The following is a 26,501-nucleotide window of genomic DNA, read 5'->3' on the forward strand; positions in this document are numbered from 1 at the left end:
GGAAAAGTTTTTGTTTCTTCAACTGATGGGTATCTCAAGGGTTGTGAAATTCTCTAAGTAGCTTTGCACATTAAAAAATCATAATACATTTTATTACTAATAATTAATATTCATAATTATTGTGTACTAAGACATATTATTAATAATACAACTTAAATGAAAGCTTTACAGTCTCTACTACTCCATCTTCCTGCATAATCTTTAAATTACATTCCTCTTCCAGATCCCATTTACCTTTGTCATTGAAGCTTCTTTCTGATCACCCTTCTAGAATTCTGACGACATCTCAAGCTCCAAAAGGTTAGGAGTCCTGTGTATTATAGTCAGGACTCTAAGGCACTTACAGAAACCCAATATTTTCAGTGACTAAACGATGATTACAAAACTGTCCTTCTTTCCCCTCACCTAGCTAAAATAACAAATTTACTCCACACTCAAAATTTCTCAGATGAGGAAGATAAAAAAGAAAACTTTCATCTTACTGGAAGAAACTGTTGCACGAAATTATATACTATGGAATCTTAGTAAAGAAAATATTTCTTTCCTCTTCCCTCTTTTGTTTCCAAAAATTTGCTTCTGCTTAAATGAGAAGACTCTCCCAAACAAAGGTTCAGGTCCCCACTGTTTTTTTCCAGCAACTCTAGTTACCTACAGGATGGTGAAGGAAGAAGGGTAAAGAAAATTTAGGCAAATTCTAACATGCCATTTTGTTTCAACTGAATCAGGTTTATGTAAATTTTAACCCAAGAATTCTCTCACCCTTTTAAAGGATCAATGAAAACGTTTGATATGCAAATATATTTTCATTTTCCTAGTGGGCCATTTAATACCCTCAAAGATTTCTCCTCCCTTCAACTTAGTTATAAAAGTCTAGCTTCATCGCCTGTACATACGTGAAAAAGCACATCATGCTTCTTACAGGCCCTGACATCTTCGGGCCTTAATTACAATGCGTTTGCAGGCATACACAGGCACACACACCACACCGAAGAACAAGTGTTCATTATACTCGCTGTATGTAAAAAAGATGGGCTGTAGTCGAAAAGGATTCCGCATTTTGGAAGGCCATTCAAGGCTTTATATCGTACTGTTCTGTATCAAGAATGCTCAGTTTGATACGACTGGTCCTTCGTTCATCTGGAAGCAGTGGAGGAAAACATGAACAACTTCCTTCCCGATTTTTCTTCTACTAAAATACGACCCTGCAGAGGAGCGTGAGCAGCGAGGGCGAGGACTAGATTAAACGCATCCAAGGGAACCGACAGGGAAACACCTGTACCTCCTCAGGCCAGTTCCCACCCTCCAGGGGCAGTCGCTCACCACAAGTCGTAGCTGTGAGAGAGACCCACCGACGACGGCGCACGCCGCGCTCTCCTCTCGGTTCGGAAACCTACGACCCTCTCCCCGGCCCCAAGCGCAGAACACCAAACACACTATGGGAATCCCGGTGGCGCCGAGTTCGAACCGCCGCGGGAACCGTTGGGAACGCACCTCCCCAACCGCAACCCCGCCCCCCGCGCAGCCTTAGCGTGAATCGACGCCGGACGCGCGGGGCTTGTCGGGGATTGTGGTCTGAGAGCAAGTCCGAGCCTGCCTACCCAGAACTACATTTCCCACAATTACCACCAAGATGCCCATTGGTGTGAGGCCCGGCATGGGAAGCTGCGGAGGTCTGGGTGTCAGGCGGTCCGCGCTGGCGCGGTGCCTGAGGGAACCAAGACCTAGGAGGGTGTGGAAAAGGACTGCTGGCTCCGCCTTCAGTCCCTACGCTTTGTAGACAGGCGTTTCCCTCTCTGAGAAACACCTCTCCGCCTAGGCCTTCACCTGGAGCTTTTTCAGGCTCCAGGTTTGGTGCCAAACACGAGGAGTCCTGGAAGGAAAAGCGGAGCATAAGCGCCGATAACCCACGCCTCTCAACGCCTTTCCCAGCCCGAGATCGCCCAGGCAGGGATGGGCGATACGACCTGGCTACCCTTCCCCGTGGTCCTCTTGGCCGCTCTGCTGCTGCCTAGGGCGGCCGGCTTCACTCCCTCCTTAGACAGCGACTTCACGTTCACACTTCCGGCGGGCCAGAAGGAGTGTTTCTACCAGCCCATGCCCCTGAAGGCCTCGCTGGAGATCGAGTACCAAGTAAGTGTAGATGTTGAGCCAGCCTCCTTCCTTTAGCCTAACTGCACGTCGTCGCCTCTCACCCGCTGAGAAAGTTTTTGGGGACCGCCCGGCTGCTAAAGAGGCGAGGGCCGCCCGGAAGCCGGGCAGCTGCGCGCCGGCTCGCGAGGCGCTGTTCTCCAGGGATTGGGGACTAGAAGTTAGGCGGGATCTGGAATTGACTACCCGCCCTCTCCCCTTTCCTCCGGTGGGAAAGAGGCCAGCTCTGGTGATGTCGGTGGGTTTTCTCTTTGTTTAAAGATTCGTCCATGTCTTTTTAGCCACTACGCGCGCCAGTACCGGAAATTTCACAATTCAGGCCTAATACACGTTCTGTTTAATCACTGGACAAAATGACAGTTGCTTTAATCACCGCCCCCAATCCTCAGTTTCGGTATTATAAATCTATAGTTACTTCTTCAGTTAAGGATTTTTGAATTGTGACCATGCGATTATCACTAAATCCTATTTTGGAATACTTTGAAAGAGGCTATTGGTGTGTTTAATGGTGAATTTCCTTCCCAGTTGTATGTGTGTGTCTGTGTTTGTGCGTGTGCTCAGTGGTTAAGTTGTCTCCGACCCTACGACCCCATGGACTGTAGCCCGCCAGGCTTCTCTGTGCGTGAGATTTCCTAGGCAAGAGTACTGGAGTGGGTTGCCATTTCCTTCTCCAGGGGATCTTCCCGACCCAGGGATTGAACCAACATATCCTGCCTTGGCAGGCGAATTCTTTACCACTGAGCCAACAGGGAAGCCCTCTTAGTTATATATATACTCATTATTTAAAAACCAAATAAGATCTAATTGTATATTAAAGCTCTGTAATCTTCAGCATTCTAAGCATTTCTCCCATATCATTATTTTATTTTTAATAACAGCGTGATGTTATAGGGAATTGCCTTAATTTATGTAGTCACTCTGGTAGAGGGTAATTTCTTAGAAGAAATCGTTAGCTCCAGTAGGACAAATTTCGATTTTTGTAGGTAGCACTGCAAAAAAAAGAAAAATGCCTTGATGTGGTTCATCTTTCAACTTTTTTCATGTTACCTAATGTTTAATCAGATGTTAATTTTTTATAGTTGATGTAGAGAATCTTCTTCAATAACAGGTACTGTCACATTTAGAGCAAAATAAAGTTATTTAGAATCTTCATCTGCAGAAACTTTAGATTATTTATAGATGAATATGGCTTCCCTGGTGGCCCAGATGACAAAGAATCTGCCAGCAATGCAAGAGACCTGGGTTCTGTCCCTCAGTTGGGAAGATCCCCTGGAGGAAGGCATGACAACCCATGCTAGTATTCTTGCCTGGAGAATCCCCTTGGACAGAGGAGCCTGGCAGGCTGCAGTCCATGGGGTCGCAAAGAGTCAGACACGATTGAGCAACTAAGCAGCAGCATCATAGATGCATAAGGTAAGCATAAAGTATCTAAAATTACACAGTTAGTGAACCAAGCGGAGGCAGGAGCTCAGCATTTCCTGATTTTCAGTTCAGTTCAAAACTTAATTTACTGAAGATTTACCACGTGCCAGTAATGCCTGGCGGCGAGGACATAGAGGAGGGAACAAACAAAAGAAAGAGCCCTTTTCAGGGATCTTAATATTTAAAGGTTACTGGCTTATAAACAGGGGCTTCACAGGTAGAAGAGTGGTAAAGAATCTGCCTGCCAATGCAGGAGACTCAGAAGAGGCAAGTTGGATCCCTGGGTCAGGAAAATCCTCTGGAGTAGGAAATGGCAACCCACCCGTGTTCTTGCCTGGAAAATAAAGTATGGTTATATGCTGTTGGAGAAGGACTTCTCTGGTTTTCAGAAAAGAATTCTTGGAGAAAATAAATAGGAACCTAGAAACATGCTTAGGTGAAACAGGAATGCAGGGAAGAAGGGGCATTCTAGGAAAAGGAACAAAATGAATAGGCATTTCTGAAAATGCACAGTGTTACTGTTCTAGCAGTAGGCAATATGTACTGGACACTACAAGTGCTGATCTTAAGGGCTGGACCTCTTAAGACTATAAAGTCTAGGGTGAGAATAGAAGAAAAAGATTGCAGAGATCAGGAGGCTGGATCATGAATCTTAGCTTGTGTACTATGTTGAGTAGCTTTGACCTTTGTCTGTATAAGGGCTATTGACTAAGCAATGTGGTAATTAACAGTCAAAAATGTTTTACAGTGTGGAATATGGATTTAAGGAGGGCAAAATTAGAGGTAAGGAAACCAACTACAGGGTTAGAAAAATAGTCTAGATAAGGAAACAAGTTTTATTGTTCAATTCATCAGTATTTACCCAGCTATTAGGAAAAAAATTGGGACTTTTGTGGCAGTCCAGTGGATATGACTTCACGCGTCCACTGTAGTGGACTTGTGTTCAATCCCTGGTCATGGAACTAAGATGCCAGCATGACCTAAAAAAAATAGATAAATAAAGGTAAACAACTGACGTCTTAGGATTAACAGCTCCAACTGTACAGGAAAAAAATGCCTAGGTCGAAATCTTGACTCTGGCACTTACCACTTCTGTGACCTTTAGCAAGTTCCTTAACCCCACACTTGTAAAATATTGACAATAATAATAAGAGTTGATTTGAAACAGTTAATAAGTGTTCAGTACCACCCCAAACAGATAGTAAAAGTTCAATATATGTTAGCTTTTTTATGTTTACATTTTTCGAGCTTTATATATAGTGGGTTAGCTTTATATCAGTACTTGGCATCTCTAAGCACTCAAAAAGACTGTTCCCTTAAAGCATCCTGTCTAAACTGTTATGATTAAGGAAAGAATTAAAATCATTTGGTGTCTGTGGTCCTAAACAATGTTGCAAGGGTTTGTAGGGTAGAAATCTTCAACCCCTTGCATTTTCCAACTCTGTGATTAATTTTCCAATAACTACAAGCTAGTGGGTTTTGTTTTCATTTTTAAAATGTCAGGTAACAGACTTTCTAGACATTGCCCTTGGCTTACTGTGACATATTAAAAATTTTAACCATTTCACACTTTTCAGGTTTAGGAGGACACTTTTAGGGTAACTGACCAGTCCCATTATATATTAAGTTCTTGGAATTTTTAAATGTCAATACATATATATCTTATGAGTAAAACAGATCATTCATTTTAATTTTTTATTATGGAGTGCTTAGTTTCTATAAGCTTTTATGCTAGGTATTGTAGAAACAATGGTGAGTAATAGTATACTCTGTGTACTCTTGCAGTCTAGTAAGGGGTTAGATGTTAATCAAATTAATACAAGTTTAGTTCAGTTGCTCAGTCGTGTCCGACTCTTTGAAACCCCATGAACTACAGCACGCCAGGCCTCCCTGACCATCACAAACTCCCAGGGTTTACCCAAAGTCCTGTCCATTGAGTCGGTGATGCCATCCAACCATCTCATCCTCTGTCATCCCCTTCTTCGACTGTCTTCAATCTTTCCTAACATCAGGGTCTGTTCAAATGAGTCAGCTCTTCGCATCAGGTAGCCGAAATATTGGAGTTTCAGCTTCCACATCAGTCCTTACAATGAAACCTAGGACTGATCTCCTTTAGGCTGGACTGGTTGGATCTCCTTGCAGTCCAAGGGACTTGCAAGAGTCTTCTCCAACACCACAGTTCAAAAGCATCAATTCTTCGGTGCTCAGTTTTTTTTATAGTCAAACTCTCACATCCATACATGACTACTGAAAAACCATAGCCTTGACTAGATGGACCTTAGTCGGCAAAGTAATGTCTCTGCTTTTTAATGTGCTGTCTAGGTTGGTGATAACTTTCCTTCCAAGGAGTAAGCGTCTTTTAATTCATGGCTGCAGTCACCATCTGCAGTGATTTTGGAGCCCCCAAAAATAAAGTCAGCCACTGTTTCCACTGTTTCCCCATCTATTTCCCATGAAGTGATGGGACTGGATGCCATGATCTTAGTTTTCTGAATGTTGAGCTTTAAGCCAACTTTTTCACTCTCCTTTTTCACTTTCATCAAGAGGCTTTTTAGTTCCTCTTCACTTTCTGCCATAAGGGTGGTGTCATCTGCATATCTGAGGTTATTGATATTTCTCCCGGCAATCTTGATTCCAGCTTATGCTTCCTCCAGCCCAGCATTTCTCATGATGTACTCTGCATGTAAGTTAAATAAGCAGGGTGACAATATACAGCCTTGACGTACTCCTTTTTCTGTTTGGAACCAGTCTGTTGTTCTATGTCCAGTTCTAACTGTTGCTTCCTGACCTGCATATAGGTTTCTCAAGAGGCAGGTCAGGTAGTCAGGTATTCCCAGCTCTTTCAGAATTTTCCACAGTTTCTTGTGATCCACACAGTCAAAGGCTTTGGCATAGTCAATAAAGCAGAAATAGATGTTTTTCTGGAACTCTCTTGCTTTTTCCATGATCCAGCGGGTGTTGGCAATTTGATCTCTGGTTCCTCTGCCTTTTCTAAATCCAGCTTGAACATCTGGAAGTTCACGGTTCACGTATTGCTGAAGCCTGGCTTGGAGAATTTTGAGCATTACTTTACTAGCTTGTGAGATGAGTACAACTGCGGTAGTTTGAACATTGTTTGGCATTGCCTTTCTTTGGAATTGGAATGGAAACTGACCTTTTCTAGTCCTGTGGTCACTGCTGAGTTTTCCAAATTTGCTGGCATATTGAGTGCAGCACTTTCACAGCATCATCTTTAAGGATTTGAAATAGCTCAATAGGAATTCCATCACCTCCACTAGCTTTGTTCATAAGTGATGGTTTTTAAGGCCCACTTGACTTCACATTCCCGGATGTCTGGCTCTAGGTGAGTGATCACACCATCGTGATTATCTGGGTTGTGAAGATCTTTTTTGTATAGTTCTTCTGTGTATTCTTGCCACCTCTTAATATTTTCTGCTTCTGTTAGGTCCAGACCATTTCTGTCCTTTATTGAGCCCATCTTTGCATGAAATGTTCTCTTGGTATCTCTAATTTTCTTGAAGAGATCTCTAGTCTTCCCCATTCTATTGTTTTCCTATTTCTTTGCATTGATCCCTGAGGAAGGCTTTCTTATCTCTCCTTGCTATTCTTTGGAACTCTGCATTCAAATGGGTATATCTTTTCTTTTCTCCTTTGCTTTTCGCTTCTCTTCTTTTCACAGCTATTTGTTAGGGCTCCTCAGACAGCCATTTTACTTTTTTGCATTTCTTTTCCTTGGGGATGGTCTTGACTCCTGTCTCCTGTACAGTGTCACGAACCTCCGTCCATAGTTCATCAGGCACTTTGTCTATCAGATCTAGTCCCTTAAATCTATTTCTCACTTGCACTGTATAATCATAAGGGATTTGATTTAGGTTATACCTGAATGTTCTAGTGGTTTTCCCCAGTTTCTTCAATTTAAGTCTGAGCCACAGTCAGCTCCCAGTCTTGTTTTTGCTGACTGTTTAGAGCTTCTCCATCTTTGGCTGCAAAGAATATAATCAATCTGATTTCTGTTGCTATGAAGCTACCTGTATAAGCTTGAGAAAGTTTAATAGAAGGACTTGATTTTATCTGGGAATTGAAAGAAGACATCCTAGAAGTAGATTTCAGATCTGTGAATAATCAGGCTTACTAGGGATAAGGGGGTGGAACAAGGTGATAGGTAAAAAAAACAGCATGTGGCAATCCAAGGCTTTGAGGCAGAAGATTGAAGAATACCTTTGAGGGACTGAAAGACTATGACAGACAGGGGAAAATGGGACTCATTCATCCTGACCCATTGAAATCATTAGGAAGTTTAATTTAGATTTATGGTATTGTTTATTTTAAATAGGTATTTTGTGTATTTTAAAATTAGCTGGTATATTTTTAAATGCCTTTTAAGCCTGCCAGTCATTACCAATAATATCTTTTGCTTTACCAAAGTCTATGCTTAATTTTGTCATATCACTTATTTTTTGATTTAATGGATATGACTTTGGGGTTTTGGAGGAGAAACTTTAGTAATTTTAGAATGTTTTGAGTCCTTAGATATCAGAAAATGGTTTTTATCTTTTGCTTTCTCTTGCATAATATTTTATTTGGGAACATTGACTACATGTGATTCTTACATCTAGTGTATGTGCGAGAATGCTGATGCTATCCCTGTTCTTGTTATTTTATAGTTCTCTACTACTACTTCAGTTTCTAGGTGGTTCTTTTCAAATCCTTTGGAAGTCAGTAGGATGCTTATTAGGTGGTTATTTGAAATCTTTAGCTCTGTCCTTCACAAGGTCTTACCATTTCCTGCATTGTTCTTATCTATACTTTTTTGTTCTGAGAATTCCTTGGCTCCTTTTCTCTGATTTTTAGACTCTATCCATGTTATTCTGCTGTTGTTAAGGCTTTATTCATTTGGGCTTTATTTGGGCAATCACATTTTGGGTTTTTCTAAGAATTTTTTATATCAGCATCTTCATCTGTTATTGATTTTTACATTCTTAAATTTCTCTGAGGATATATATTATTACATTTATCTGAGAAAATATATTTTTAAATTTGTTTACATTATTTTCCAAAATTTGATCCTCTGAGAAAAGCTAATAACATGTCCATGGAATTCTCCAGGCAAGCATACTTGAGTGAGTTGCCATTTCCTTCTCCAAGCGATCTTCCCAACCCAGGGATTGAACCTAGGTCTTCTGCATTACAGGCAGATTCTTTACCATCTGAGCCACAAAGGAACCCAGGTTCAGTCCCTGGATTGGGAAGATCGCCTGGAGAAGGGAATGGCTACCCACTCCAGCATTCTATCCTGGAGAATTCAATGGACAGAGCCTGGCAGGCTACATTCCATGGGGTTGCAAAGAGTTGGACACAACTGAGCAACTAACATTTTCACTTTCACAGGCATGGAGGTTCTCTTCCTTACCTAACTGTTCAGTTCAGTTCAGTTCATTTCAGTCGCTCAGTCATGTCCGACTCTTTGCCACCCCATGAATTAGGCTTTAATTAAAGCAAGCAGATTGAATATGTGTTCTGAGAACAGTTTGAGAGAAAACGTGAATTTATTAAAACTGGAATACGCCTGTGAATTTCCTCGTGATCCAGTGATTGTGACTCCATGATTTCACTGCTGAAGAACTAGGTTCAGTCACTGGAAACTAAGATCCCACAGGCTGAGCGGCACTGGCCCCCCCAAAGCATGGAATACCCATGCACAGATTTCATTGCATGCTGGGGACACAGTGAAAAGGAAAGGGAGAAAAGCAGTGGGATGACGAGATAGAAAAAAGAAATGCAGAACAGTTTTTGTCTAGTACACTATGTATAACATGAAACCCTGGAGAAGGAAATGGCAACCCACTCGTTTTCTTGCCAGGAGAATCCCAGGGACGGGGGAGCCTGGTGGGCTGCCGTCTATGGAGTTGCACAGAGTTGGACACGACTGAAGCGACTTAGCAGCAGCAGCAGCAGTTTCAGCAAATATTTGGTGTTTCTGTTTTTAGAATTTTGAGATTAATAGATATTGGTAACTGGATGTATTCATTGCTCAGTGGACTCTCTCTAGAAAGTTCTTACTCTTCAAATCTTTTAACAGATTTCCTAGATTTCTAGTATTGTTATGGATTATATTGCTATCTTTTCTTCATTTCACGGGGATTTAAAGAGGAAAAAGAATTGTGTGGATTTAGCTAGCCACTTGAAACCAGTTCTGTTGGTCAGTAAGTAGAGCACAAGAATAGGTAATCTATTATTTCATTAAAGCCATGAAGAAAAAGAAAATGGAGTTATATAAGAAAAACAGTAGCCTTTGAAGTTAGATTGCTAAATTCACATTGTGACCATACCACTAATTTACTATCTCACCTTAGGCAACCGTCTCTGTGCCTGTTTTTTGAGGGTTTTTAAAATTTTCTTGAGGAAAGGGGTGTTTGTTTTGGTTGTTTTCACTAAAATGAAAACAATAATAGAACCTACATTTTAGAGTTGTTGTTAGAAATAAATTAATCCACATACAGCACTTTAAACAATGTGTGGCATAAGCCATAATTGTTAGCTGCTATCATCATCATCAGGACATTTTGAAATTGTAAAGGAACAAGCTGAATTATTATTAGGCCAGTAAGTAAACAGCCTACTTGGAATACATAATTCATACTGGGAAATAATAGGTGATCTGTTGAAAAAGTCAGTTGGAATCAGATCATAAACGTCTTGAGTTCCAGGCTGAGAAGTAGCTAATACTGAGGAGGAAACAAACTCAGAAAAGTTACATAGCAAATCCCAAATTGCTGAAGGAAAAGGGTCTACAAACAAACTCAGAAAAGTTACATAGCAAATCCCAAATTGCTGAAGGAAAAGGGTCTACAAATTGAACTCCTTTCTGTGTTTCTTTCTAATCCATAGGGCTTCTCGATGAAGGTACTGTTTTAGGGAGATTATTTCATTAATACTCATAAGACCTGAATTTAAATGATGGCAGCAGAAAATGGCAAGAAAGGGACAAGTTCCAAAAATGAATGGAATGGAAAAAAATGGTCTTTCCTTTCTAGCTCTAACATGAGTGTGTTGATCTTCTTACCCTTGTTAAGGTTTAGAAATGAAATCTTTTCATCATATTATCTACATTTTCTTTTCAACATTTGTAAAATGTGCTCTTCTCTTCTTTGCCTTTCTGCAGGTTTTAGATGGAGCAGGATTAGATATTGATTTCCATCTTGCTTCTCCAGAAGGAAAAACCTTAGTTTTTGAACAAAGAAAATCAGATGGAGTTCACACGTAAGTAATCTCTTAGTTGGGTTCCATGAACTGAATACCAGTGGAAACAGGGAAATTTAGCACATTTAATACTAAATATTAGCATGAAATGATTCCATATGAACATTTTAAACAGTCCTTTTCGGTGATCTATCTTAAACTAAAGTGTCATCAATTCATCTTTTATCTTTTTGTTTAGGTATTTTCTTTTGATTTGACTGAGTTTTTGCTTTGCTTTGATTAATGAGATGAGTATACCACAGGTACTGCATTCAATCTACTGAGGCATTTTAAAACCTGCCTTTCTGGCCACCACAGGCTTTTTCTGTTATAAATTACTATTCCAGGTATATATCTTGAAATGCTGGCTATATCATTTTTGCTAGTAGTTTTCTTAAAACAACAGTACAGTGATGCATGTTTATGTGTGTGTGTGTAAATTTTTATTTTCTTCAAATGTCACTCTTTTTAGATAATTAGAAGACCTGAAAGTAAAAGACCCAACCACAGGAAACCCTATAGAAAATGCTTTTTATAATCCCCAGTTTAAAATTTGATAAAAGACCATATATTGTATCTCATTTCTCTTTTTATCATCTCACCAGTGTTTCTGTTTCATTGTATTATTTTACTGTAGCACTTTGTTTACTCAGTATTGTTACTCTGTTTGAACTGTGAGTATATAGGAATAAGAAAATCAAATATGGAGTGTCCAATATTTGCCATAAACTAGACTTTTCATTTTATATGCTTCTGTGTGGATCACAATAAACTGTGGAAAATTCTGAAAGAGATGGGAATACCAGACCACCTGACCTGCCTCTTGAGAAATCTGTATGCAGGTCAGGAAGCAACAGTTAGAACTGGACATGGAACAGACTGGTTCCAAATAGGAAAAGGAGTACGTCAAGGCTGTATATTGTCACCCTGCTTATTTAACTTATATGCAGAGTACATCATGAAAAACGCTGGACTGGAAGAAACACAAGCTGGAATCAAGATTGCCGGGAGAAATATCAATCACCTCAGATATGCAGATGACACCACCCTTATGGCAGAAAGTGAAGAGGAACTAAAAAGCCTCTTGATGAAAGTAAAAGAGGAGAGTGGAAAAGTTGGCTTAAAGCTCAACATTGAGAAAACTAAGATCATGGCATCTGGTCCCATCACTTCATGGGAAATAGATGGGGAAACGGTGGAAACAGTGTCGGACTTTATTTTTTTGGGCTCCAAAATCACTGCAGATGGTGACTACAGCCATGAAATTAAAAGAGGCTTACTCCTTGGAAGAAAAAGTATGACCAACCTAGATAGCATATTCAAAAGCAGAGACATTACTTTGCCGACTAAGGTCCATCTAGTCAAGGCTATGGTTTTTCCAGTGGTCATGTATGGATGTGAGAGTTGGACTGTGAAGGAGGCTGAGCGCCGAAGAATTGATGCTTTTGAACTGTGGTGTTGGAGAAGACTCTTAAGAGTCCCTTGGACTGCAAGGAGATCCAACCAGTCCATTCTGAAGATCAGCCCTGGGATTTCTTTGGAAGGAATGATGCTAAAGCTGAAACTCCAGTACTTTGGCCACCTCATGAGAAGAGCTGACTCATTGGAGAAGACTCTGATGCTGTGAGGGATTGGGGGCAGGTGGAGAAGGGGACGACAGAGGATGAGATGGCTGGATGGCATCACGGACTCGATGGACGTGAGTCTGAGTGAACTCCGGGAGTTGGTGAGGGACAGGGAGGCCTGGCGTGCTGCAATTCATGGGGTCACAAAGAGTCGGACACGACTGAGCGACTGAACTGAACTGAACTGAACTGAAACTAATCATTCCAACCCACTGTGAGAGATAGATTCTTTGATTCTCCAATTCCCATTTTACAGACTTAGAGGAGGCTTAGAGAAGTTAAATAAGACTGCAGGCATATACGTTTATTAGGAGGAAGCAGAATGAACCAAAATTCTTGCTTCTACTATACAGTGCTTAGAACATCTCTAGCACATAGCACTATGTAAGTACTGGCTATTTATAACCACTGGTCTTTGTTAACCAAAGTACCTGGCATATAATTGTTACTCAGTAAATATGAATACATGTATGAGTGAATGAGGTGGGAAAATGTCTCAACCATAGTCTTCTAAGATACTCATTTTAGTGTGCTTTCAAAAATGCCATTTTACCTATGCAGAGTTCTAAAAAAAAAATTGCATAAACTACTGATAAATAAAATCAGAAGTGGTAATTTTAAGTCAGTTAAGGTGGCTATACCAGAATTAACTATGCTTTCTCTTTGATAGATATATGAACAAGAGCCAAAAATGAAGTTCATCTTTAAATTGCAGAATATATAAAATGTATAGAATTTCTGTCCATTTTAATTACTCTCCCATTTTCTGCTTTCATTTAGAGATTAGGGGGGGAAAGGTATGTTACTGCTTTCTTGGAAAGAATTGTTGTTCAGTCGCTAAGTTGTCCAACTCTTTGTGACCAGGCTCCTCTGTCCTCTACTCCCTCCCAGAGTTTGCTCAAATTCATGGCTATTGAGTCAATGATGCCATCTAACTGTCTCATCCTCTGCCGCTCCCTTCTTTTGCCTTCAATCTTTCCGAGCATCAGGGTCTTTTCCAGTGAGTCAGCTCTTTGCATCAGGTGGCCAAAGTATTGAAGCTTCAGTATCAGTCCTTCCAATAAATTTTCAGGGTTGATTTCCTTTAGGATTGACTGGTTTGAGCTCTTTGCAGTCCAGGGGACTCTCAAGAGTCTTCTCCGGCACCACAATTTGAAAGCATCAATTCTTCGGCACTCAGCCTTAATTATGGTCCAACTCTCACATCCATACATGACTACTGGAAAAACCATAGCTTTGACTATACAAACCTTTGTTAGCAAATTGATGTCTCTGCTTTTTAATATGCTGTCTAGGTTTGTCATAGCTTTCCTTCCAAGAAGCAAGTGTCTTTTAATTTCATGGCTGCAGTCACCATTCCCAGTGCTTTTGGAGCCAAAGTAGTGAAAATCTGTCACTATTTCTTTTCAACTTTTTCCCCATCTCTTTGCCATGAAGTAATGGCCTGGATGCCATGATCTTAGTTTTATGAATAGAGTTTTAAGCCAGCTTTTTCACTCTCCTCTTTCTCCTTCATCAAGAGACTCTTTAGTTCCTCTTCACTTTCTGTCATCTGAAGAGTGGTATCATCTGCATATCTGAGGTTTATACTTCTCTTGGCAGTCTTGATTCCAGCTTTGTGATTCATCTAGCTTGGCATTTCACATGATGTACTCTGCTTAAAACTTAAATAAGCAGGGTGACAATATATAGTCTTGTCATACTCCTTTCCCAATATTGAACCCACCACTTGTTCCATGTCCGGTTCTAACTATTGTTTCTTGACTCACATACAGGTTTCTCAGGAGACTGGTGAGGTGGTCTGATACTCCTAGCTCTTTAAGAAATTTCCAGTTTGTTGTGATCTACAAAAAAGGCTTCAGTGTAGTCAATGAAGCAGAAGTAGATGTTCTTCTGTAATTCTCTTGATATCTCTATGATCCAACAATATTAGCAATTTGATCTCTGGTTCCTCTGCCTCTTTGAAACCCAGCTTGTACATCTGGACTTTCTGAGTTCATATACTGCTGAAACCTAGCTTGAAGGATTTTGAGCATAAACTTACTAGCATGTAAAATGAGTGCAGCTATACAGTAGTTTGGCATTGCCCTTTAAATTGGAAAAAACTGACCTTTTTCAGTCATGTGGCCCCTGTTGAGTTTTCCAAATTTGCTGACCTATTGAGTGCAGGACTTTAACAGCATCATCATTTAGGATTTTAAATAGCTCAGGTGAAATTTCCTCACCTCCACTAGCTTTGTAGTAATGATTCCTAGGGCCCACTTGACTTCACACTGCAGCATGTCTGGCTCTAGGTGAGTGACCACATAGAATTATCTCTCATTAAACCATTGGGAAAAAAGAATGAGTTTATAAGAGTTCTTTTGATATGTCAGGTCACTGTTCTAAGCACTTTACATGTATTAATTTTTTTTAAAATTCTTCCCAATGGTCCTTACTGGCATCTTAACAATGAAGGAATTGAGGCATAGAGCAGTTAAGTAAAGTGCTGCAGGTTACACAGCTAACGAATAGCAAAGCCAGGATTTAAAAACAGTCAGCAACTCACTCTTAATCACTATACCAAATTTACAAATCTACTTTCTAAAAACTAAAAGGAAATTTCATCTTTAGCTATATTAACTTTTCAAAAAATTACTTAATTTTTGGCTGTGCTGAGTTGTCATTGCTGTGCACCGGCTTTTGCTACTTGTGGGCTACTCTTCATTGCTGTGCTCGGGCTTCTTTCTCATTGCGGTAGCTTCTCTTGTTGCAAAGCACAGGCTCTAGAGCATGCAGGCTCGGTAGTTGTGATGCACAAGCTTAGGTGCTACGTGGCATGTGAAATCTGCCCAGACCAGGGATTGAACCCAGGTGCCCTACATTAGTAGATGGATTCTAAACATGGACTACCAGGGAAGTACAGGGAAGGTATGTCATACCAGGGAAGGTATGTCATAATTAAGGACACTGCAAAGAATACAGAAGGCTTCTAGCAGTATTATAGAAAGATCAATTAACTGAAGGTCAAAAGTTCAAGCTTCATCTATGCTTAGAACAGGCTATGTGATCGAGGGCAAGAAACTTGTGTCTATGTGAACCTTACTTTACTTGCCTTGAAAAGGTCAATTATGCTTACTTTCAAATAGGATGACAAGGATTAAAAACAATGTGTGAAAGCAGTGTGTAAATTATGAAGAGGTATTTAAGTACTGGCTATTTTTATTAATAGTGATATATGCTAAAATCAAATCACATTGCTATTTACATGTTATGCCAAACAAACCTAGGTCAGAAATAAGGGATGAGGGGAGAGATGGAGATGGCTTAAAAGATGAGAATCACATGTTGCTCAGAAGGCTATAGAAAGTGATGTAATCTACCCCAAAATTTAAGCGATCCAGCATACTGGATAAGGAAACTTCCAATTTAGACCAACCTTCGTGAATAGTCACAACAAAACCTTTGTTGAACTTTGTTGTTTTTGTGGCCAGCAGTAGTAAATGTCATTAGCCTGTGTAAATAGTTTGTTAAAACTTTTCTCCACAAAAAAATTATTAGAAAATGATTTTGCTAAATTAACTCTGCCTAGGCCAGTAATCTTTAATATGAAGATCAAGATCGTTTAAGTTACGAGTGGCATTTATTCAGTAAAGGTAATGCCACTATGAGTAATGCTCTTGTTCTTTGCCACTGAACTCATTCCTAATATTTGTAAACTGTATTATAATTATGTACTTAATCCAGAGGGGCCTAGAATGAAGCATTTAGGAAAATCCATTGGTTTTGAAAATTAAAAAAAAAAAATCTCACTTTACAAATTAATCTCAAAAGTGGAGGTCTGTAGTGATGTTTCCATATGAGTTGAACTCATTATAAACTACTTTAAATAATACATAAATATTAAGGTTCACTCTGAGGTATCCTATCTAGGTTTTTAATCCTGCTCCAGTGTTAAGCACATTTAAATTGCAAGTACGTGAATATCTATTTTCAGGTTACTGCTTTAAAGAAGTTATCTTTCAATACTACGGAGGTCTGTCAGTAAGCTCTCCAATTATAAATCATGTTATTTCTTCTTTTACAATAGTTTTTCTTTGATCCCAGATGGAAGTACAGATAACTGAGGACAGTTTCTTTTTTTAATACAGGATAGAGACTGAAGTTGGTGATTACATGTTCTGCTTTGACAATACATTCAGCACCATTTCTGAGAAGGTGATTTTCTTTGAATTAATCCTGGATAATATGGGAGAACAGGAGCAAGAACAAGAGGACTGGAAGAAATACATTACTGGCACAGATATGCTGGATATGAAACTGGAGGACATTCTGGTCAGTATAGTTTTTTTTTTTTTTAGAATAAAATAATAAAAAGTTACAACATCTAGAGACTTTTACCATGTGATAGGCACTGAGTTAGGTATTATCTACATTCTCTTACCTAATCCTTACTTAATTCTGTGAGGATTATCCACTCCATTTTCCAATGAGGAAAATTAAGGATTAGGGATATTTGGTAATTGTCACAGAACCAGAGAGGGAAACTCAAATTTGAACACACGCTCCTAACTACAGAACTTAGTATGTTCAAACAGAGGATTGTAATGATCTGCAGAATGCTTGCACACAAAATTGAGCAATTTTTAAACACTTAAAATATACAGGAATTGTCCCCCATAACAGATTTTATAACGTGAAATTTGGTATCACTTGATTAATTTGGGGAACACTGTTAACATAACTCAGCCAAACCTAGTAGTTATCAGAAACTGCCACTACCCTCAGGAGTTAAAGCTTCTTTGCTTGAATTGCTTTATGCTTTATTTATCATAAACATGCATAAAGAAATATGCATGTATATGAACCCATTTACTAATGATTATATTGCCAGTGTTGGGGAGAAAGGTCATTACCCTTCAGCCAAAACTAGATGTAATCAAATGATAGAATTTATTCAGCAATATTTATAAACAGCATATATACCTGTTACAGAACTTTCTGTAGGAGAAATAATGTTATTATTCCAAATTTGAAACTGTTATACATAACTCTCATACTCATAACCTGAACTGTTTTTTTAATAGTGTGATATTGTGATCATGTTTTACAGTGTGATCATGTTGAGGTTTCTTAAGAAAACTATCAAATTATAAAAGAAGAGACATATTGTAAGATCAGTTAGCTAAGTCGGAAAATTAAATGATCATATCGTATGTGTAATTCCTTAGTGACCAAGCCTTCTAAGCCGTGGTGTCCTATCCCCTTGGGGTACCATCTCTAGAGTTGTGGGGATGAATGGTGATACGGCCTATCTATAAACGCTTAAAACAGCATCTAGCACACAGTGTTAGTTTTCTTACCTTTACCATTGGTGTTAACTGTGACTACAAACTGAAACGATTAAGCTTGATTACCAGGAATACTTACCATGACAATTTTGATCTCATCATCTCATATGTATACTGAATTCAGTTGAATTTGAGATTCAGAAGAAGACTTAGTTATCATTAGTCCAGCTCCAAACTCCCTTTCCCCTTTTATTCCATCTCGTAGATAAGGAACTGGCTTAAAATGGAAATGATGCATCCATAGTCTCACTACTATGGATAGAAATCCAGTCTTTTTCCCACTAATTTAAAAAAATCTCAATCATATTAATATATTCTTCCATTTTAAATTTATATTGCCAACAAGTACAAAATACAAGTAGTTGTAAATTTTATTAGTATTAATACTTCACTGAATTCTCAAGAAATTGACTTCATTCACAATTAAACAAAATGACCAGAAAGTTCAGATTTAAACATGGCTTAAAATACTTAGTCTTTGTTAAAGAAAAATAAAGTGTCTTTCAGGAGTTTTTCCATTTAAACTCCCCCATCAAAATTTTTTATCACAGCAGCAAACTTGAATAAACAATTTTATACTTGACTGTCATCATCTGATATTGAAAAGAACTATGCATGGTCTTTTCATTTGGGTATCTCAATCTCATATGTTTCTGGAAAATATTTGCATTACTAGATTACCATTGCTTTACAAATACACATATATGACAAATATACTACTTTGTAGTTTCGTAGGCTTAGCAGAGCACTCTGAAATTTTGTGTATATTTTTTGCTTTTAAATGAGGATTTTAAGTAAGGTGACTATACAGGAAAATCTGTTTCTGTTATTTTCTTACTTATGCCATCAATACTTTAACATAATTTCTGATCTCAATTTTACCTTATATTCATGTAAACCTTTTATAGTTTTTAAATCACTTCTCACCAGGACCCTACTAAAAAAATTTTTTTCAGATGTGCAACTCAGACTGCATCTTGGTAAGCTTGTTTTATGAATGTAATCTTGGAACGTTTCTTTAATAAAAACATTTCTTATGGTTGTTAGGGCTAACAAGATAATGTATGTAAAATTACTGGCACTGTAGTACTCAAATGTATTTTCAAAGTATTTTCAATTCCTAGTAGCTTTGTTCTCTTTTAGAATAATTATAAACAATAATTTAAATATATCATGATAACTATTACATAAACTTTATGTAGTAAAGATCTTTAGGTAAATCTTAAGTAGTACCTACCCCTTAATTAAAATTGTTTTTGGATATTAAACTAGTAAGAGTACAGTGAAGCACAGTTTTAAATTAACTTAAAATTACTGAACATTCTTTTACAATAAAATTATTTTATTTATCTCCAGGAGTCTATCAACAGCATCAAGTCCAGACTAAGCAAAAGTGGTCACATCCAAACTCTGCTTAGAGCATTTGAAGCACGTGACCGAAACATACAAGAAAGCAACTTTGATAGAGTCAATTTCTGGTCTATGGTTAATTTAGTGGTAATGGTTGTAGTGTCAGCCATTCAAGTGTATATGCTAAAGAGTCTATTTGAAGATAAGAGGAAAAGTAGAACTTAAAATTCCAGAGTACTTAACATTCACAAAAAGGGGCAGAAAAATGCAATAAACTGTTACAGTCAAGACAATTAAGTTTTTTCCACAACATTTTCAGGCATTACCATTAAGTGTGAAATAAGTATAATTTTAATATGAAAGGAAAGGCTTAACTTTCATCTGTGCAAGTAATCTTATTGTTCCAATTGTACTTAAGTGTATTGCAAATATTGTGCAGGTATAAATGAATGAAGCCATGTTAATAACAGTAGTTTCCTAAGTTTGCAAAAGTTTTGCAAATTTCATTAGGTGATTTAAACAAATGAACTTTTTAGGCCTAAATGTAATACTGAACAATGTTTTTAGAAGATTGTTACCCATAAGTTTCTTTGTAAATGTGGCAATTACAAATTAATTGTAGAAGTTTTTCAGTATATCAAGTTATAAATCATATGAGAATTATCTAATCATGGATATCCTTAGAAAACAAAAACTCAACTTTTCTCTTTTTACCTATGTATCTCTTAAATGTATATAGAAACACAGCTGTGAAAAAAAGGTATGTGGGATTTTTTATAACCAAATATATTAAAATATTAACAAAAAGTATTAGTTTTATATACCTAGCCTACATTCCCAAAAGCTGTTTTGAATAATTCTTAAAAATACTAAGAGCATACTTATCAAAAATAGGACAGATTTTCTCTTTGAAGTGAATAAAGATCGTTCCCAATTTCTAGAAGGATACAGTTCTAATAGTTAACTAAGATATAGGATTTTTAAATTAAATGAGAGGAAATCACTTTATTTTTATATTATCAACAGTGTTACATTAGTTTTAATGTATTTACTGACTTGGATGATATATTAATACCAGCAGTGTGATGGAAATATTGCTAAAAGAATTTGGACCTAATGTTAAGTAAATATTGTGAGTTCTCAAAAATCATTAAAAAAAAAAGTCAATATTAAAGAATTTAGGGAAACGAGACTCTCTTATCAAAATTAAGTTTACTTAAACTATAAGTATCTGGAATCTGGCTTATCATAATCACTCAATCCTAATATAAACCATGAGATTAATTTCCAGTTAATTGTTAGAAAACTGTAGGTTTTATTTTTAAACAATTGTTTTAAATTATCATTTATAAGTATTTAGGTATAATATGGTATAAGCCCTACTAGTATAAATATTTATTAGTTTTTATTGTAATTTTCATAAAATGACCTTTCTGATCACTTTATTTATTGGCATTCAAATAAAAATTGAAAACCTACAGAAGTTTCAACACTCAATATGTGAACAACCCTATAGTATAGTCTTTCTTTGCCATCATGTCTTAATCAAGTACTAGTATAATGAATTAAACAGAATTTTTAGGTTATACCCACTTGTAATATAAGAGTTAAAAACAATCAGCTGTTAAACCTGAGTACAGTTGGTTAGTACTGCTGAATTCTTAATAAGCAATAATAATATCCAGAGACAATGATGGTTTCATCTATAATTTATAATCAAGTGGTACAAAATGAGAGATATTTCCCTCCATCTTATATATTTCCCTCTATTCTTCTTGGGAGAATAGAAACTTAGTTCAAACCCTGAGGCTTTTTAAAAATGAGATAAATGCCATGTTTAGGTGATTTCCTTAATTGGCTAAGCAAATGCTTTTAAGTGTACAGGAGTAGCCCCTTTAACATATGCAAAACAAGGGCCAGGAAGACTTTTGCTTAGAAAGAGCTTTTTCCTCTTCTGATGAACTAATAATGAGAAGCGAACGCAAAGTACTTTAGCTGATAAAACAGTACAGATAAAAACTACTGCACCTTTTCTATAAAACTGTGACTAAGAATTCTACCTCTTCTGTGTGGCTGGTCACTGTACTTGCTGTGCTCTGATTCTTTACCTAACAATGGATTCGTTACATCATCTGCATTTGATTTGTGCCACTGATTTTTTAAACCTTTGATTCAGTAACTTCCTATTATATAATAATGGCCTTATTTAGAAAACAAAGAATTTAGGGATATTGAGGACAATTTTATTTTTATAGACAAAGTTAAAACAGATTATTTAAGAAGCATGTTACCTGTATTAACCACAGAGTAAAATTTGTATGCAAAGAACTAAATTCTTTAATATTTCTAAAAGCTTATTGTTTATCTGCATCATCTGGTTTTAGTGTAGTATTAAGTTTTGACATTAAAATTATGCTAAAAGTGAGTAAACTGTCACTTGACAGCTTATTTTATCTTTACTTTTTACTCATATAAACTTCTAAAATACTAAAATATTTAACTAAGGCCTAGAATTTCACTATGATTTGCATTTGGATCCTTAATGATTGGTTTTCTGTGAATGTCAAGATAATAAGTGGTTGAAATAGTATTGAAATAAAGTATAAACTGAAATGTCATTTTATTTTAGGTATGTTTATCCTTCTCAAGTATTGTTATGTCCTAAAATTGACAAAACTTGAATACCTATCATTGTATGCTTCCCCAAAGAAAATTCTTTTATCTGAAATTTTCAAAGATATTGATTCACCACGTAATGGTTTTTCAGTTGAAATTTAATAATGCACAATTAGTGTTGCTCAAATGCTTTATACTTATGAACAGACACAGCCATATTAAATGAGCATTGAATACTGTGCTGAGTATATATAATAAAAATTACAAAGAATGTCTTATTTATCTACCAGTCAGTCATTATAAATACTGTCTAATCTTTAAAGCCTTCATTAATTTCATCTTAAAAGTGTGCTCTCTTCCGTTTGAAAACCCATACTTCTCTGCACTTTTTACTGTGAATCATTCTACCCTTCAGTAGAGTTCTGTTTGTATATGTACTTGTTCTGCTGCTGCCAAAACATGTATTGTAACTAAGAGGTACTCAAAGGTACTCAAACCAGGCAAAGATTCAGTTCTGAGAGTCTGGAATGCTAAATAAGTTCTCAGAGAGCTTGCTCCACTCTTCTACCCTATTACAAAAATTGATTGTTTAGGATTAGAATTTGGTTCCTGAATCTTAATTAACACAATTTGGGATTCTGGAGTCTACATTATCCTTGGACCATTTGCTAACTGGGTGAACTTGGGAAATCAAAACTCCAGTTTCAGGACTTCAGTGGCTAAGACTGTGCTCCAAGTGCAGGGGCCAGGGTTCAATGCCTGGTCAGGGAACTGAGATCCCACATGCTGTAACTAAGCATTCACATGCCATAACCAAGATCAGAGATCTCATATGCTACAACTAAGACTCAACATAGTCAAATAAATATTTAAAAAAGAAAACAACTCCAGTTCCCTCCTTTGTAGAAGTATTTTAAGTTACATCTTAAAATTCAGTTAAAAGAGCAAATAAAAGAATCTAGTGCTTAGTGAAGGTTGATATATTATTGGTGATTTCCTTCATACCATTTAGACAAGTCACTTTTCCCCCACAGACTAGTGGAATTCCTTAGGCACCTTTCTGGTTCTGCACTACCATCCCTTTCAGGTGTCTGGGTTTGTGTCACTGGACACTGGATATACATACACTTAATGTGTATCTGGGAGAATGACAGAATAAAGAATCCAGACCTAAGATGATGGCATTTGAGAATGAGCACATCATGGATACTAGATCCCTGCATTGAGAAGAAGGTGAGAAAATGCAGGGCAGGGGAAAAAGTTAGAGGTCTTCAATGGCCATGAACCAACAGCAAAGTGAACAGTGAGAATCTTTTATCCAACAGTGAAATGAACTCCCTTATCAATAAAGCAAGCAACAACTCTCCAGTCTTAGTTTACAAGTGGCAATAATGATTAGACATAAAAGGGATTATTTCTACATTGGGGTAAAATGGAAAGATGGACTAATAAAACTAAATATTCTGTTTTTACTTCAATTTTTTAAAGCACTAAGTAATATTAGTGGTAGGAGTAAGCTGAAAGGGCCAGAGCTTCAAAAGACACATTGTAGAGTTCTATTTTGCTGAATTCTTGCTTGGTATTAAAAAACAGAAAAGAAATTCAAAACACAATACCATTTATAATCACTCCAAAGAAAACATGTACAGGATCAGTAGGATAAAAGTTATCAAATGCCTGGTAAAAGAAAGACCGAAATAAATGGGGAAACATACCATATTCAAAGGTGAGAAGGCTCAACATAAAAAAGTCAATTCTTCCTAAACTGATCTATAAATTTAACACAATTCTCATAAAAATCTAGCAAGGTTTTTTTGTAGACAAGGACAAGCATATTCTAAAATTTATGCGGAATGGAAAGGCAAAAGAAAAGGACAGTTTTGAAAAAGAATAAAGTCTACCTACATTGATATTTGCAATACAGTGTGGAGGGATAGACACATAGATCACAGAAGAGACATTCTAAAATACACCAAAACAAGTCAAACTGATTTTTAACAAAGGTACAAAAGTAATTCAATAGGGGAAAGACAGCCTTTTAAACAAAAGGTGCTGAAGCAACTGGGTCAAACATAGGTGAAAACATGAACTTAAATGTTAAAACTATAAAGCTTTTTGGAAAAAAAATGAGAAAAGTCTTTAAGACTTAGGGCTAGACAAAGAGGTTCCATACTTGACACTTAATATATGACCCATAAAAAGAAAAATTGGACCTCATCAAAAGTAAAACTTTTGCTCCATGACCTACTAAGGGGATGAAAAAATAAGCTACTGAAGGGGAAAACTATGAGCAAATCACATATCCAAAAGACTAGAATATTAAAGAATTCTCAAAGTCCAACAGTTAAAAAAATAAAAGTTCAATTAGAAAATGGGCAAATGACATGAATGGACATTTCATTGAAAATATATGGATGGCAAATAAGCACATGAAAATAATTTTAAAATCATTAGCCATTAGGATAATTCCAGTTAAAAACATAATGAGGTATCACTATACCAGAAAGGCTAAAATTTTAAAAATAGTTACACCACCAAATGCTGGGCAAGGATGCAAGAGACATTAACTCACACTCTTACACTGCTAAGTGGGATATAAAATGGTAGAGTCACTCCAAAAATATTTGGGCCATTTCTTTTAAAACTACACATGCACTTACCATGCAACCCTGCATTTATACTCCTGGACACACCCCTGATACATGAAACCATATGCTCAAAAAAAACCTGTATACACATACACAGCAACTTCATTTGTAATAGTTCCAAACTGGAAATTACCCAAACTTTCTTTTAAAGAGTGAACAGTTAAACGTTGGTACATCCATACTATGAAATACTGAGCAGCAGTAAACAGAATAAACTGTTGATACATGCAATAATTCGGATAGACTTAAAAGGAATTATGGTTGGGGGGAAAACTCATAAAGGGTCACACACAGTATGGAGGAAAGAAAGAGATAGCTAAAACTGGCAGCTTTGTGGTGAAACAATTCAGTCTTGATAGTGACAGTTACACAAATCTTACACAATATAAAATTCACAGAGCTATATACACACATACAAATGAGTGTTTGTAAAACTGGTGAAATCTGAATAAACTCTGGATTGTACCAAAGTCAATTTTCTGTACTAAATATTCTACTATTATCTAATATCACCATTGGAATATATGAAAAGTACACAGGAACTCCCCTCTTTTTTTTTCTTTTTGGAATTTCTTGTGGATCTATAATTATTACAAAATAAAAACTTAAAAATGAGGCAGGTGAATTTTATACTGCAAGAGACATTACTGTGCTGTAATATACATATTTCTGAATGAGCCCAGGAATAAATAAAATAATTTAACTTCATGCTAAATAAAACCAAAATATTCTCATTGAGAAAATCAAATTGTCATGACTCTCCTGGTGGTCCAGTAGCTAGTGCTTCAACACTCCCAGTGAGGGGGCCCAGGTTCAATCCCTGGTCAGGGAACTAGATCCCACATGACACAACTAAGAGTTTGCAAGCTGTAACTAAGACCCGGCAAAGAAAAATAAATCTTTTTTACAAAAAAGAAAATATGAGTGTCATTTTAGTTCTCGGTCAGGAAGCAACAGTTAAAACTGGACATGGAACAACAGACTGATTCCAAATAGGAAAAGGAGTACGTCAAGGCTGTATATTGTCACCCTGCTTATTTAACTTCTATGCAGAGGTACATCATGAGAAATGCTGGACTGGAAGAAGCACAAGCTGGAATCAAGATTGCCGCGAGAAATAGCAATAACCACAGATATGCAGATGACATCACCCTTATGGCAGAAAGTGAAGAGGAACTAAAAAGCCTCTTGATGAAAGTGAAAGAGGAGAGTGGAAAAGTTGGCTTAAAGCTCAACGTTCAGAAAACTAAGATTGTGGCATCTGGTCCCATCACTTCATGGCAAATAGAGGGGGAAGCAGTGTCAGACTTTATTTTTGCGGGCTCCAAAATCACTGCAGATGGTGATTGCAGACATGAAATTAAAAGACGCTTACTCCTTGGGAGGAAAGTTATGACCAACCTAGACAGCATATGAAAAAGCAGAGACCTTACTTTGCCAACAAAGGTCCATCTAGTCAAGGCTATGGTTTTTCCAGTGGTCGTGTATGGATGCGAGAGTTGGACTGAAGAAAGCTGAGCGCCGAAGAATTGATGCTTTTGAACTGTGGTGTTGGAGAAGACTCTTGAGAGTCCCTTGGACTGCAAGGAGGTCCAACCAGTCCATCCTAAAGGAGATCAGTCCTGGGTGTTCATCGGAAGGACTAATGCTAAAGCTGAAACTCCAGTACTTTGGCCACCTCATGCGAAGAACTGACTCATTAGAAAAGACCCTGATGCTGGGAGGGATTGGGGGCAGGAGGAAAAGGGGATGACAGAGGATGCGATGGCTGGATGGCATCACCAACTCAATGGAGATGAGTTTGAGTGAACTCTGGGAGTTGGTGATGGACAGGGAGGCCTGGCGTGCTGTGATTCATGAGGTCGCAGAGTCAGACATGACTGAGCAACTGAACTGAACAGTTCTTAAAGAATTTAGTTAGCTGCTGCTGCTGCTGCTAAGTCGCTTCAGTCGTGTCTGACTCTGTGCGACCCCATAGACAGCAGCCCATCAGGCTCCTCCGTCCCTGGGATTCTCCAGGCAAGAACTCTGGAGTGGGTTGCCATTTCCTTCTCCAATGCATGAAAGTTTAAAGTGAAAGGGAAGTCGCTCAGTCGTGTCTGACTCTTAGCAACCCCACGGAC

General features: G+C 37.5%; 1 protein-coding gene across 2 annotated transcripts; it reads left to right on the forward strand.

The window, feature by feature from the left end:
* The first annotated feature begins 1,736 nt into the window (after window positions 1-1,736).
* On the forward strand, window positions 1,737-21,957 carry TMED5 (transmembrane p24 trafficking protein 5). 2 transcript variants are annotated; one of them, XM_068962978.1, is made up of 5 exons: window positions 1,737-2,130; window positions 10,733-10,830; window positions 16,565-16,759; window positions 18,707-18,744; window positions 19,121-19,310. In XM_068962978.1, the coding sequence occupies exons 1-5, from the start codon at window positions 1,951-1,953 to the stop codon at window positions 19,180-19,182; spliced, it is 573 nt and encodes a 190-aa protein (XP_068819079.1). In that variant the 5' UTR covers window positions 1,737-1,950; the 3' UTR covers window positions 19,183-19,310. The 2 variants fall into 2 exon arrangements, with proteins under 2 accessions (XP_068819079.1, XP_068819076.1); XM_068962975.1 differs by lacking the exon at window positions 18,707-18,744 and having other exon boundaries at window positions 16,565-16,748; window positions 19,121-21,957.
* Window positions 21,958-26,501: the final 4,544 nt, after the last annotated feature.

Source organism: Capricornis sumatraensis, chromosome 2, assembly GCF_032405125.1.
Source record: "Capricornis sumatraensis isolate serow.1 chromosome 2, serow.2, whole genome shotgun sequence".
Classification (NCBI taxonomy): Eukaryota; Metazoa; Chordata; class Mammalia; order Artiodactyla; family Bovidae; genus Capricornis; species Capricornis sumatraensis.